The sequence below is a fragment of the Cinclus cinclus genome, chromosome 8 (assembly GCF_963662255.1).
Source record: "Cinclus cinclus chromosome 8, bCinCin1.1, whole genome shotgun sequence".
Classification (NCBI taxonomy): Eukaryota; Metazoa; Chordata; class Aves; order Passeriformes; family Cinclidae; genus Cinclus; species Cinclus cinclus.
The window spans coordinates 7,429,425-7,444,603 of NC_085053.1; the positions used below are offsets into that span (position 1 = coordinate 7,429,425).

The window sequence follows — 15,179 nt, forward strand, 5'->3', positions numbered from 1 at the left end:
ATTAAGCAAAGATTAAAGGTACAAGGAGTAATCAGAACTCCCAAGTTCCCCAACCACCCACAGAAACTGCTGGAATCCAAAACTGAACAAACATTTTCATCAGACCAGGACAACATTAACTCCACGCATGCAAGTCAGTCTGGCTACAATAGGCCTCTCCCCCCTGCAAAGCTGACAAACAGACCTTGATACCTACAGCTGGCTCAGAGGTGTAACACTGACCTACCACAGGCTAACAAAACCATCCCAAAGCAGCACTACCAATCTCCATTTCATCAGCATCATGACAGAAGGTAAACAACTCTTCAACTGTTTCTGCAGCACACAAATATTGAAGGGCTATTCTTTGTTCATATGAATAACTGTCTTTGTCATTCTAACACCACATGCTCTGCTCTTCTTTCTTCGTGTTCTGTTGACGCATGCATGCTGGCTATACAGCCCATGAACTGACATTGACTTGAGTTTCAGATTAAGAAAGGAAAAAAACACTGCATGCTAATTCCAAGCCTTTGTAGTACCCTTCTCATTTAAAAGTACCTTTTCTTTGAATTATTTTAGCCCATAAAACAGGTAACAAGCTAACATGCTATATAAAATACACTGTATTTATTTATTTTAGTTCATAAATAATCCATTTTACTTTAAAAAAAATAAAACAACCTGCAGAACAACAGCATCTTGTTCTTGCATAACTGGTAAATCTGTAATGGAGCTAGACCTCAAACTTGATATGACCATTTTTTAACTCTACAACAACAGATGTAACCAATTGAAGGTACCTGCATGAAACTTTTTGCACAAAGAACTACTGCAGGGAAAATCTTGGTAGGTTTGTTTTTAGCTCTTTGGAGAGCTAGCAACACATTCCTTACCTCTGGAAAACTGCCAGCAACCTAGCTGAATAAAAAGGGAAGGCAAAAAGCACCCCCAAGTAGCAGCCACTGTGAATATCATCATACAGCATGTTTAGTCACACTTCAGAAGCAGGGAAAACAGTCCACCTCCAAAAACTTTGCATAACACTTGTGTAACACCAAACTTTCAGAGCTGCTTTACTGATGAACAAAGCAAATATCCTGCTGTATGGAAGAACAAGTAGCTCCAAAAGAGACGACTGTCACAAGTTTATCACATTACTTCTTAGTAGTTTAACAGCAGGTTATACTTCCTTTCCCCCTCATTCCTAGATATGAGAAATAACTCTTATAGACAAGACAAAGACTAGACAGCTTTCTACTAGCAGAGGTACACTTACTTTTCCAGCTCCTCCTGTGAGTGTGCGAAGGTGCAGCTGGCCCCCCGGGGACATCCTCCTCTCTGCTTCATGTCTCGGCACATGTATGTCTTGTACTTGCTGTGCTGAGGGGGCTGACAAGGTTAAAGAAACCAGGTGAGATACCTGATCAAAGTGCACTTCACCAAGCTGAACGTATCATCTTATCAAAGGCCTGATGTCTGACTGTTGATAATTCCTCAAATTTAAGTATTTCTGGAATACCTGATATGAAATAAACTACTGCAGTACTTGTGTTTGGTTCTTCAACAGAACCAACAGATTCAAGAGCACAGGTTTTGACAACTAAGTCAACTCTCAGATTTCTACAACATTTTTATTCAAACTCCTTACTTGAGAGCTTGACTGGAACACAGATGTACATTTTAGGACACAGTTAAGTGGACAAAACTTATACAGGACGAAAAAATTACCAATAATCAGATACACCCTATCAACAGTTCCCACCAAGGGAAAGGTCTGTAAAAGTCAACATACTTTCTGAGAAACCAAAAGGTTTCCGTAAGAAGTCACCTGCAAACTGTTAGGGTTTTTTGGTAGGGTCTTTTTTGGGGGGTGGGAGGGGGGGTGGGTTGTTTAATTTTTGTTTGGTTTGGCATTTTCTTTGCCATCTACTGTAATGAGAAGATCCAGGCAGAGTGAACATAAGCCACACTGCCACTGGCTGCCAGGTAACTTTACCCAGAGCTCAGCAGACATCCCTTTCCTACTCAGGAAGCTCTGGGTTCCCTTCCAAGCAGCACAGCATGTACCACAGGCTTTCCACAACAAAAACTCCTGCTGTTTTCCCCTCCCAGATTCCCACTTATGCATTTCTACTGTTTTTCCTTTTTCTGGAGACAGTGCTCATTATCCATGCCAAGTAATGCAAAAAGGTGAAACAGCAGAAATAATTCACTTTAGTTTTGCCTTTCTTTCTAGCAGAGAATCTTTTTACTAGATGAGCTCTGCAAAAGGGTGAATGACAAAATGACAGAGGAGTAGGACTGGGACAGGCCACTCTGTATTTCAGCAGCACATACATCAACTGAGCTACGCAATAAAATGACATCAAAGCAATGTGTAATATGGTAACTATGTGATAAGCTAATATACAATTACATTGTCATCAATGAAACAAAAAAAAATTATTTCAGGAATTAGGATTGCATCCTCATATGCACCATTCTTAAATCTTCAAGCTTGACAGACCATTAAGCACAGGTATAAGGATGATTTCATTAACAGAGAGCCAGCTGGCAGAAGTATGTCACATTAAAATAAAACCAAGAAAATTCCCACAAATCACAGCAGCACCCAGCCTCACTTCCCCACCCTCTACTCAGGAAGGTTGTTATTCACTTCCCTAAGCCTGCGGCTAGATCAGACTGTTCTCCTTCCACCCTAGCGAGCTGTGAAAATCAATTCAACAGTGATGTTTTCAATTAGCTCCTTGTCAAACCAAATCTTTCCAGACACATTAGTAAACCTCTATTATAGGACACAGCCAATAAAACTTAGGGGTACATAGTTCCCAAATGATTTAGCTTTTACCTGTTGTTGATCTGTTCCTTTTTTGCTGTGATTCTGGATATAATCAACTAAGCCATGAACCACAGTCCTCACAGCAACTAGTCCATTTTCCAGTTGTTCCCATGTTGGAGGTGGAGCATCTGTTTCATGGACAGCAAAAACACCAAATATAAAAAGAAGAACCAGAAGAATTTTCCAAAATCAGGTACAAAACCCTGCATCAGTATCACAAAACTTGACTAGCCAAGTTTATAAAAAAAATGTTTCATCAGTGGATAAAAAGCATTCAGCACTTTAATTCTGGGACATTTAGCTCTTACAGAATAGAGGTATCTATAAACTTAAGACTGAACTGCACAAAATACTGAATGAGCCAGTAAGCCAATTGTTAGCATATAGAATTATTTCCTTTTCCAAGAAATTTCACATCTGACAAAAACTCCAGAGTAAAGGCACTGTACAAACCCTTCTCATTAAGAGAAACATCGGGTTCAAAATCCCTCTTTGCATTCAGACTCCTGGAGGTAAAATCATTCCATACGAATACAGTCATTGCTGGCCTGATTATCCAGGCACAGACATGGAACAGCAACAGAAATTAATGCCTCTCGTGTGAAAAAACACCACAAGGCAAATCTATGAATCAGACCACCATCTAAAACACTGAATGAATTGTACAGTCTCAATTCTATAGGAGCGCTTTTTCTTTTTAGCCAATTTACTTCTCTAAGTTTTTGAATCTGCTCCAGCAGCTGACACTCCCACTGTTTGCCTGCACAATCCGTTGCAAAGCATAGTACCTCAAAGAGCCTTTCAAGATCCTTAGCAGAATTAATTACATTATATTCCACAGGGACTAAATTCTTCCAGAACTACTTAAACGTGCTTCCCTGCTGTTCTTTAGGTAACTCAACAGTACAGAAAAGAAACCCCATGAAGACCAGACTTGGCTACCAAAATCAAGGGAGGCTATTAGTGATGCCACCTTCTATATCAGGCTTTTGCAAACAAATTTACAGTACACAGGTTTGTCCCCAGCTTGCTCCAGTATGAAAGATTTGGGAAGAAAGCACTTCATCTCCTTTAGCTGAGAAGTACAACTGGTCCTCATTGGAAAGGAAGTTTAACTTCTGTTTGTTTGAACAAAGAACAATTTCTCATCTCCTCTAGTTGTACTTTGTATCTTTTTACTATTTTGATATATAATATTGATTCTAAACATTTCAGCAGGTACAAAATAAAACTTCAGCCACAGGACTTAGTTCAGTCCCTTCCCTTCTCTCTCAGGTCATCCATCCTTACAGCACTGCTGACCTTTTCAACAATTTCTATCTTCCTCTTCTCTGTCAACAGCTTAGGTTTTATTTCCCACTTAAATTCTTTCCAATTATCTTCCCAGACTCTTTCCTAGTTTCGCAGAATTACATATGAACAAAAAAAAATACTAAATTCTTTAGGGTAACAAACCATTCTTGTCTAGACTGACTTTTGCCCAGCTTCTCTCTATATAATCTATCAAAATTCTACTCTGGAATCCAAAACTCTTAAGCTGATGAGTAAGGATGTTTCCTCACACTTGATGGTCAGCCTTCAGTCCTTAAACAGTGTTAAGATAATCTTGCTAAATTTAAAGGTTTCCATAAAAACACCCATATTTACCTGGACTGGGATCAATATTTGCTAGGAGCTCTAGGTGAGGTCTAAGACGATTCAAGTTAGCTGGATCTCCAGTCCTCTGAAGAGCAATAGTTAATTCCTGAACACTCTGTGCAAACGAGGCTGGGGTCTGCAACTTAAAAAAATTATAATAATTAACTTTCTACAGGCATAGCAATTCTCATGGTTTTGAAGGCTGCACCACAGGCTCACAAGAGCTGTCTCTCAAAACTGGAGATTAACATCTTTCACAGAAGCCCATTCTATTAAGAATGCACAGTTCTTTGACATTGCATGAAATTACTCTTCTAAACAAAGCTAGTATTATTTCTAGTAATAAAACCCATTTATATTGCATTGTGCTGACACCCAAGAAAAAAAAATGGGCCATATTAATTTAATTTAGATTTCTGAAGAGTTTAATATATCCAATCCCCAAACCAACAGATTTGCACCCTGCTTTAAACTGAATACAGCAAGCAGAAAATAAAGAACAAGATGGTTGAAGGAAAAGATAGCTAGCAACATTCCATTTCCTAACACCACACAATTCCAGTATTTAAAACTATGAATTCCACCTAGATCCTTCAGGAGATGTTTGGCAGGACACTTCAAAAGGTGGACAAAGGCATAAATAAACAGCAGAATCTATCTTGAAGCTAATCCTCTTGCACAGCAGCCAAAGCAGTTGTTTCACAACTTTCATAACCATTCAACAAGGTTTAGTTCTTGCCACCTAATTTAGGCACTTCCAAAAGCAACCCCTAATCTAAAAGCCCATTTATACTATGTTGACTCTGAACACAGAGATCTGGGTATTTCCAGATTTTAGGTATTTTATTTAAGAAATGTGCTTTCACCTCTCTGTCTTACTTCAGACACAGACATGGGGACTCATCTTTTTTTTCCCCAACTTATGCACTAACTTCCTGCTTGGAAACATGGACCATTAGCCTCTGTCACTACATGGGCACTTGTCAGCTGTTCATAAAGGTCACCTCACCAACTATTTAGCTAAACATTGTGGGTTTCCATCTGCAGAAAGAAGTAAAGTAGCAAAAACGTCAGGAGCAGAGGGAGCAAGATTCATTAGGTTACAAATATTGTTTTAATTAATTAGACACAACAGGTCTTGAAATAACAGGACAAATGATTAATGGGCAAGTCCACACGGGCAGAGTTTCTAAGTTCAATGTTACACACATTTAAACCTACTACAGTTGCAAGCAAGATGGACTGGGCTGATTTTAGGTGGCTTTACCTTGTCAATGATACTCTGCATGTGTGATTTGTGAGACTGGTCTCCATATAACAGCGAGGACCACTGGTCTGGTGCAATGCGCAAACCTGCTTCCATAGCTATTTGAACTATCTGGGAATCATGTTCCCTTCTCAGAGCTTCGTACGTCCGAAATTCCTCCTTCAGTTGCATCAGGGAGGAATCCTCATCTCGCTTGGTCACCTAGGAAGGAGAAATGAGCCAAATACAATTAAGCAGGATAAGCCCAAGATTACATGAAGTCCAAGGCAAGTGACATCTTCAGTCAGCAACTAAGTCCTTCTCCCAAACTAAAATCAACTACCACACTACTCAACCAACACCAGTTTCTACTAAAGTAACATACACTTCATAGAGTGGAACCACTATAAAATGGATACAAAACATTATTTACTTGGACTCTGATCACAGATCAGTCAAAGTGTCACACTTCCTGTAAGACTTTACAGCATCCACACCTTCAATCGAGATATTTTGTTTGCATTGCATTGCAGAATATTGTTTGAGGGTACAATTAGTAAAACCAAAGCATTTTTCTACTCACTTAGCAAGAGCGAATGACATTTGAGTATCTAGTAACAGATATTAAATATTGTAAAGTACATTAAGCAGTTTTTCTTCATACAGCTGACACCCAAAAGTCTATTTCTTTGATTCTAACCATGCCACAACTGAATTAGTAGAATTCGGGATTTTTTGGCTTTAAGCCACTTCTAAGAAGGTAAGCATGCTGCCTTACATCCAGGTTTTGTAACAGTGCCGCTATGAAACTGGACAGAAGCAAAACCTAACTTTACAGCTTCAAGTCGCTGTTTCAGCCTACACTGCAATCACAGCTGAATGACAAAAAACTCTGAATTCATGTGGGACTTAATGAGCAATACATTCTCTAACTAATCACATATATTTAGGCACATTTAATGCTACAGGACAATGAAAATTGGAAGTGGAAACCAATGGTTTTCATAGCATTATGAAACCTTTGGGCAGAACCTCCTTCATACCTTGAAGCACGAGGCTCTGTAAAGGAGCTGGACAACATGCCCAATGCTGGTTTTGGAGGCCTGAGGGAACCGCGGCTCCAGTCTCTGCACCACAAAGAGAACCAAGACCTTTCGTGACAGAGCAGATCCATCTTCTAAAGCCAGCAGAACCAGCTTTAAAGCCTCCTCTTGCATTGCTGAGAGTCAGGGGAAAGAAATGGCAAAAAGAGACAAAGAATGAGAAAAGCCCAAGTAAAATTTTTGCAGTTTCTTGTTCATCTACAATTGGGATAACAGCTAAAAACCAACAGACACGCAAACCCACAGAGATAAAAGGGAGTTGAGCAAGAAGGGATGGCAAAACAAAAAGAAGGAACCCTTCCAGATTCCCAGACTGTGACTTGAGAAAACAGGACTTTTTATCTTTAATATTATTACCATTATTATGATTTATAATTATATATTGTATTAATATTATTATTACTACTACTACCACAACAACTATTTTGAGTATCACCTAATAAGAAGATTCCTGTATGTACATCTCTTCATCAATAATGTGAGTTTTCCAAGTTTATTGCCTACATCCCACATTTATCCCAGAAGAAAAGGCTGACAGGCTAAGGAAAAGCAAGGTTCATTTCCATGCAAGTTAAAAAAAAAAACAAACAAAAAAAACCAAAACAAAAACAAAAGGAGTGCTCACACCAATCAGACAGGTTGCAGCAGTGCTGTCTTACTGTGTAACCAACATCTTTCTTCCCTGAAGTGGTATGAAAATTAGTAGCTCAAAATTAGTCTTCATCTGTTTCAGTCGAGAAAAACTTCACTATTTTTTCTTTAATAAGTTGGCTTCACATTTCAAGACTCAACAAGTGAAGTCTGTATTTTCAATAATGAGACTTCATTTTTTTTAGGCACCATTGATTTCTTTCCAGTATTTTAAGCAAAGGAATTTAATTTATAAATGCACAACTTTTAAAAAATGTGTACGTGTAACTGTAACAAATCTATCCCCACAACTGTTTCGTATGTTTACTGCTCTAGAGAAGGAAAAGAAGCCATGCCACTCACTTCCAGTAAACTTATTTTTTCTAGAAAGATCTTCAAGGAATAGCATGTGAGAAGCAACTGGTCATTTATCTTATGACACGAACAGGAGGAGGCTTACTCTGAATTTTGCAGAAGACTTGAAAAAGCATTAAAAATATAAGAAAACCCAACAGCATCAGCCCAACAGATACATAATTAATTCTGAAGACTACTATTAAGAAATTAGGCCATTGTTTAATAAAATGACTTGGGCAATTGGACAGCCACTTATCAATGGCTCAATTCTAAACTGCCTCTAGTACAGCAATGATACTGTGATGTCACCTACCTGGCCCAAGGAACTGGCACCCTCTGGCTCTCACTGCAGCCCAGAGGTTGGAGGAGAGCTGCTGAGGGTTTTGATGCTGGAGAATGAGCTCTGTGACTGTTCTTTCACCCAGTGATCGTGCTGCACGCATGGCTCTGATTCGCCCTTCCTCCTCCACCAGCTGGCAATGGACTAATGTCACAAGTTTCCTCTGCATGGGACGACTCAGCACACTCTGAGTAGTACTGTTAAGACCCACACCTTCAAAACAAAATGAAACAGAATAATAAATGACCTCATATTCCTCCCCTCGTGCCTGTCTTCAGTGACTGTACTGGACAAGTGCAAACCTAACTCTCCTGCTGTCCATTTTGTCAAAGGGAATCTAGTCAAGGCTTATCAGAAGTTCATTTCACCTGTTTCACTTGGCAGTAAAAGCGAGTTTCTGGTAGTCATGTTCCCCACAGGCTTAACCTTGTGATTGACTGATCTGGCTTTTTAAGAAGATGGAACCTCCAATGAATCCTTGCCCCATGTTGGTAGTTTGTCCCACACCGCACCATATAGATTTCCAATCCATCCTTTATTCATGGACTTCAGGGATCCCTTGGACATTTGTTTGTTTTCATAACACACTGAGCTTCTTGCCTACACGTGGTACCCTCACTGTTTTGGTTTAGAGCTTACGTAAGTCCTGAACTGCTTGGGTTATGTTTAATTATGTGCCAAAACTCTGAATCACAAACATGCCAAGAGCCATCTAATTCAGGTTAAAGGAACAAGTGACTCACTAGACACATAGCTGCCATGTTGAGTTTGCTCTACAGCCAGAGCTTGTTCACTGGGCCACCAATTCCCAGAGTGATAGTGCTGTCACGCTGCACTGCTCGCAAAACACTAAGAAAGCTTCTCAAAAAAAAAAAAAAAAAAAAAAAAAAAAAAAAAAAAAAAAGCCCATGATGCTCAACTCCACTACTTGGGCTGACAGACTGTCCAAACCCAGAACAAATAATTATATATAAAATCCATACTCTTCAACAAAGTGCAGTTTGCTAACTTAGAATTGCCCAGATTGACCCAGCTCTTGTATATGACCTTGTATAAACAAAGTATTACTTATAATTTTCCTTATCTATCTTATGCAGCAACTTTCTCATATCAGTTTATTCATCTTCTACAGAAGAGCTGCAGGACTACAGTTATCACAAAGCACAACTGAAAAAAAGGGGCAAAATTATCTATTTTTACTTACTCTGCAAACATCAAATCAAAGATTGTCTCAATTCACTATGCCATGGTCTAACACCTCAGCCTTTTGTCTCTGTACTATTTTTTACACCTTTCAGTTCTACATGCCCCTCCTCTCCATGAAAACATAATGTTTAAGAAATTTGTTTTAATTTCTTTCTAAACTAGATTTAGATCATTTTTTTCATACATACTAATTAATAATTTGGATAGTTTGTTTTGCATCTAATTTGGGGTATTTTTTTTTGTTTTATTTTCCAAGGAAGCAATGAGGAACTACCTCTTGCACTGCTGAGTGGTTTGAGGTACAATGCCAGTTCTTCCACACATTTCTTGCCCTCCTCATAATGCTTGGTATCTTCAGCTCCACTGCATAAAGTAATCGGCTGCTGCTCAGGAACCTAAAGAGAGATGACATGTACATCTACTATGAATATGCATAAATAAGTGGCAACCATGCTTATAAACACTTATTACTACAGCACATTTCTTCTTTTGTTCTCTTCTTGTGACTTTTCTATATTACTTAGCATTTTTTTCAGCTTATTTACTGAACAAATAGCATAAAAAAACCCCCATTTCCATAAAAATGAAAGCAAAAACACAATTTATGTTTAATAGACTTCTTTTATTTAGTGGCTGAAATGAAATAGAGGCAGAAGAAGCTAAAACAGAACACGTTGAAATATCCCCAAAGCTGACTGGCCAAAAAACTCAAGGGGGAAAAAAACTTAGGAGAACCTTGATTTGCCAGTAAGAACAAATTTGTATCTACGACCTCACAGCTCTAAAATCATCCAGGGATAAGAGCTACTTAAGATTAGTGGAAGAAAGACTTAGCAGCAAATACATTAAGACACCTTCAGAACACAGTCTGACTAGACCCAGTTACAAAGCAGCATACCAAGTTCTCCTGTGTAGTGCATATGAACACACCCTGTGAGTATTTATCTGATGATAGGGACCAATTATATTCTTGGGGTTTTGGGTTGGTTTTGTCAGCTGCCATTTATTTCTTCTTCCAGACATTCATTAGAAATCAGGATTTTTCCAAGGGATTTGCACCACCCCCTCCTCCCCCAAGTTACAATTTTGTTTCTGCTTTCTTCTTGGCAAATTCTGAAAGTTTTCACCAAATTTGAGTGTGCAGTAGAACACTGTACTAACACTTCTCAACATCACTGTTCAGCAGTTAACCCAATATGACAGTACAGAGAATTGGAATTCCTCAGGAGACTAAGCATAAACACTTCTTATATTTGCTGTCAAAGTGCAAATAGATCTCAGACTTCTATTTTCAAGTTAATCCCCATCCCAGAGGCAATTACAGCATGCTAATCCCACATAGCTGCTTACAGGGACCAACCCAGGCCTTCAATCTTAAAGTAAAAGCCTTTAATGCTTCAGTTAAACACCGATACAAACCTGCTTACCTTCATGTGTAATCCAGCCATAGCAAGAGCAGCATTATGATAGCAGCACCAAATGAAAGCAGAAAATATATATAAAATACACACACACACGTATATGGCTGCCATCACCAATGTGAACAGCTTTCCTATCAACTTTAATAGAAAGCAATCCTTCAGCCATTATGATCACACTTCTCCTTAGACAACAGTTTTACCACGCTATGTATCTCATTTAACACACAGAGGAAAGCAAAAAGTTACTATCTTGCTTTTTCAGCAGGTAACAAAGAGAAGTCTCAGAATGCCAGGTATCAGCTGCAATTAACATAGTATCATCCCAAGACTACCCTAAACAAGATAGAGGCTGTGGCTGATCTAGGCTTTCATTCATACTAAAGAGAATCAATCAAGGTTAAAGTTCAATCAAGGTTAGCCTCAATACTTATCACTGATGGAAGTTAACTTGCATTGTTCTGTGTGGTTTTGGTTTTAATTTTGGGCCATCATTTGTTTGGGGTATTTTGGTTTTTGGGGTTGAAGATTTTTGTGTCTATAAGCAACAACATTTTCAGCAAAAGGAGATTCTAACTCTGTAGGTTAGAATGGTAAGCTATAAACTATCACTAGGACCTTGAGTGGTTTCTTGGGATTTGGGAAACAATTATTAGCTCCTGCAACATTTGCCTGCACCTTAACAGAACATTCCACACCTTCTTTTCAAAGGCACTGCCATTTTAGCAGTCTGCTTCTGCCCGGGAAGTTACATAGCAGAACTGGCTTATTGAGCAAATGACACATCTCAAGCATATGTGTCCAGACACTGAATTCACAGGCAGACTGCCCTATTTATTACAGTCATATATTTTGTACAAATTCCTACCTGCTCCTACAAGCATTCCACCTAGCACCACTGACAACCCAAAATACAGTGACAGCCTTGCAACCCCCAGCAGACAAAGGGGGCTCGGAACAGACACGGGACCGGAAGCCACGTTCAGCCCTGGATTTCAACCCTGAATTGAAGTGGGTTTAGCACACATTCAAAGCAGTGGTTTGGAATGCCAGACACAGCACAACTCCACCAGTGACACACAAGGACTGTCTAGCAACTAACAGAAAGCTTCCCCTTCCCCCACAGAAAAGCTGGCAGAGAAAAACTTCCAAGAGCTAATCAAGCTATTCCAACACTATCTGTATATTGTTCCCATTCCTTCTCTTTTGAAGGGAAGCTTCACTGTAAAAATCTAAATGCTTTGTATAACTGTACTGTTTGCAAAATGAGCCCAAAAGAGATTAAACTTTTATCTGAAGCTGAAATATAGTACTGAAGAGTAAAACAACATATTTTTTCTATGGTTTTCAGGAGTGTTCAGGAGAAGAGAATTTATTTCTCATGTACACACACTTCACTCATGCAGTACACCTCCCAATAAAATTTACAAGTAATTTTCCTTTTGCTGATTCTATTCTATGCACTTCCAAGACTTATTTTAATATTTTAGTGTTAGAATGATTGTAAGAATAGCAAATACCAAGATAAAACCATAAAGACGTAATTCATTAAAGTGACAGAAAATTCAAATTTTGACTTTGGCTCCATCATGGAATTGCCAAAGGACAACTGAGAAATAATTCAACTCAAAAACATTTTCACTTCCCCTTCCAAAAATATCCTTTCAATAGCATGCATGACCCTATGGTCACTGCTGTTTATAGTGCCTCTTGGGAGCCTCAGAATAGAAGCCCCACAGAGTGAGCTCATTATTTTCACCCTCATTTCATATTCCATTCTCTCAGACATCACACCCTTATGACAGTTTCCACTGCAAATATATTCACATCATGTAATCAACACCTCCCAAAGGGCATGAGAGCAGGGCAGGAAAAATGATCTCAGATGTTTAATTGCCTTAAATCTTGTGATGGTTTTGCATGTTATCTGCTTTGGCAATGACTGGCAGTGGAATGTTACCCATCAGCATGACTTGTGGCTATGGGAAGAGACAGGTTATGACAGCATAAGGAAGGGGACTGGAAAAGAATGCCAAAGCATCATCTCATACCAGGCAGTGATTTTTGAATTGGTGATTCAAGTGAAGAATTCGATGAAGAAAGCTTGAGCTGTCAGTAATTACCATTAGACATCTAATTGCACAGAACGAGAACATGTTAAACAGACCAAACCCTTTTCTGTATGGTTTGAAAACTGTTTCTAGCAATATTTCCCTCCCCCTCTCTGCAAATGAATTATTTGCTTCCTGCCAAAGCAAAACAAACAAAACCCAAAGTCTACCATCTTTAGTTCCTCAAAAGTTTCCATTGAAAACAACTCTTTCACAGATAATTCCTCTTTTGTGGCACTTCAGTTCATTGAAAGTTAAAATACATTATCAAATGTGCCTCTAATAGCTCTGCATTTGCAATCCTCCCCTTTTGAATGGGCTGTGAGTTAAGATCACCCAGTCTCTCACCATGTACAATTTCAATGTCTAGAATCATATTTATCATGTCCAGCAGGAAATTATGCCAAAATTAAAGCACCATTGGCATTTCTGCCACTCTATGTCACCTGTCTGGAATACGCATGCTGCTGTTTCATGGGTTAAAAAAACATGAGGGAAGAGCTTAGATGACAGATCCATGATTAGGTCCCTTCAAAACACTTGCCAGGTGAACACCTAAAATAGTTACATATAGTGAGTAAAATGTGCATGCTTGAATAGCTAAAATTCAAAACCTTATTCCCACAGAAACAAACTTAAGTGATTCCTTTACCCAGGAAGTTTAAGAAGCAAGGTATCCTATGAATGCTTTGCTGATTTGTCCAAGGCCATTTTGTCTCCCTTCCCTCACAGCTCATGCTCAGGTATTCAGCTATGTCCAACTGTCCCAGGAATAGTAATTCTCATCTTCCCCTTATGATCCCTTTCCTCCCCTCATTTTATGTAGCAAAACTTGTCTAGACATGGTCTGAGCTACCCAACCAGAGAGGCTGTGGATATCCCATCCCTGCAAGCGTCTAAGACCAGGCTGGATAGGGCTTGGAGCAACCTGGTCTAGTGGAAGGTGTCCCTGCCCACGGCACAGGGCTGGAATGAGATGGCTCTAAAGGTCCCTCCCAACCCAAGCCATTCTGTGATTCTATGACCACTGCCTTCCAGAACAGCCCCTGTACAGGGTTGATACGTACCATGCTACAAGGGAGCAGGTAGAAATCTGAATCTGCAACAGTTATTTACACACCAAGGGTGACTATAATCTGGGCAATGGGTTTCATTTCAGAAAGGGGTGGAGAGACGGAAAACTGAGAAAGAGCCTAATTCAAGTAAGAAACCAACTCCTTTTACTGTTAGAGTGACAAAATCTATCCAGAGAGAGAATGCTACTGTCAGAAATACATTACTGCTTTCCTGGGTGACTGTGTGACAAATTCAGTATGTTTTCCCCAGAAGTACAGTCCTGCTTATTTCACTCGCTATATTTGTGCAAAAGCCAAAGTGACTTGCCCTGGAATCCTGTCACTGCTGCCAGTCACAGAGAATAGATTTGTTTCTTTAAACTGCCTGGTCTACTCCTCCACCTCCAGTAAAAAAGCACTTAACAAGTATAAATGTGTGAATTCCTCAGAAGTCACTCCAAAGGGAAAAGAACAAACTGTTCTTCCCACTCACAGATAAAAGCTTTAGTTGGGCTTCACTGTAGTTCCTTCCAAAATGAAACCTGTTTTTTGGAATCCAGCATTTACAAATAAAGTATTACAGGTCTCTGTGGACTTGGGTTAAGGTGCACAGAAGTTTGTTGGAGATTAAGGGACACTAATGACACATACATGCTCCTAAAACTAAACCCATAAGTGGAAGAACAAATTGATTGGTTTCAACTGAAGTTGACACTACTCATGCTTTGAAAGCTGGATTGCTGCTCACCGACCATTTTTGCTGAAACAGCAGAAGACTGCACTCTCTCAGTCAGTTCAAAATCACTGGTTTGTCTGAAGTACCTTTTTTTAAAAAATTTCCCTTAATCAAGCCCTTTTCTGTAAAAAGATTTTTTAAATTAGCTTTAGACAGCCTATTGGAAAGTAGAATTGATTTCCCTGTCCTACACAGGAAAGTAGTCGTATTCGTTTTCTAGTAGTGCAGTGTCTGATAAACACTGCAACAGCTGCAAGGACAGGAAAGGAAACAGAAAGGAGAGCGAGTTATACTGAACGCTGATTTCATTCGAAATTAGGAGCTAGCAGGGAAGGTAGCTCAAACTTCTCTTAAGGGGAAAGTTTGTCAGTAATAAATACCCAGCTATGATTCACGGTTATTGTTACAAGTAACAGAATGCTGGAAGTAACAAACAATCAGAAATGAGTGGCAAAGAAAGGGCGTGGGAATAATGTATCTTTTGGTGGCAGTTGCAGCTTTAAGGTCATGATGAAACA

The 15,179-nt window shown here is 39.3% G+C and overlaps 1 protein-coding gene across 3 annotated transcripts in view; it reads right to left on the bottom strand.

Annotated features, from left to right (window-relative positions):
• The window catches only part of RC3H1 (ring finger and CCCH-type domains 1), a 72,575-nt gene that overhangs the window by 32,005 nt on the left and 25,391 nt on the right, over positions 1 to 15,179 (bottom strand). For all 3 annotated transcript variants that reach the window (XM_062497766.1, XM_062497768.1, XM_062497767.1), the window contains exons 3-9: positions 9,616 to 9,736; positions 8,109 to 8,348; positions 6,749 to 6,924; positions 5,727 to 5,927; positions 4,469 to 4,601; positions 2,831 to 2,949; positions 1,259 to 1,371 (exon numbers count right to left, since the gene is read on the bottom strand). In XM_062497766.1, coding sequence (XP_062353750.1) covers positions 1,259 to 1,371; positions 2,831 to 2,949; positions 4,469 to 4,601; positions 5,727 to 5,927; positions 6,749 to 6,924; positions 8,109 to 8,348; positions 9,616 to 9,736 — 1,103 coding nt within the window. The remainder of the gene's footprint in view (positions 1 to 1,258; positions 1,372 to 2,830; positions 2,950 to 4,468; positions 4,602 to 5,726; positions 5,928 to 6,748; positions 6,925 to 8,108; positions 8,349 to 9,615; positions 9,737 to 15,179) is intronic.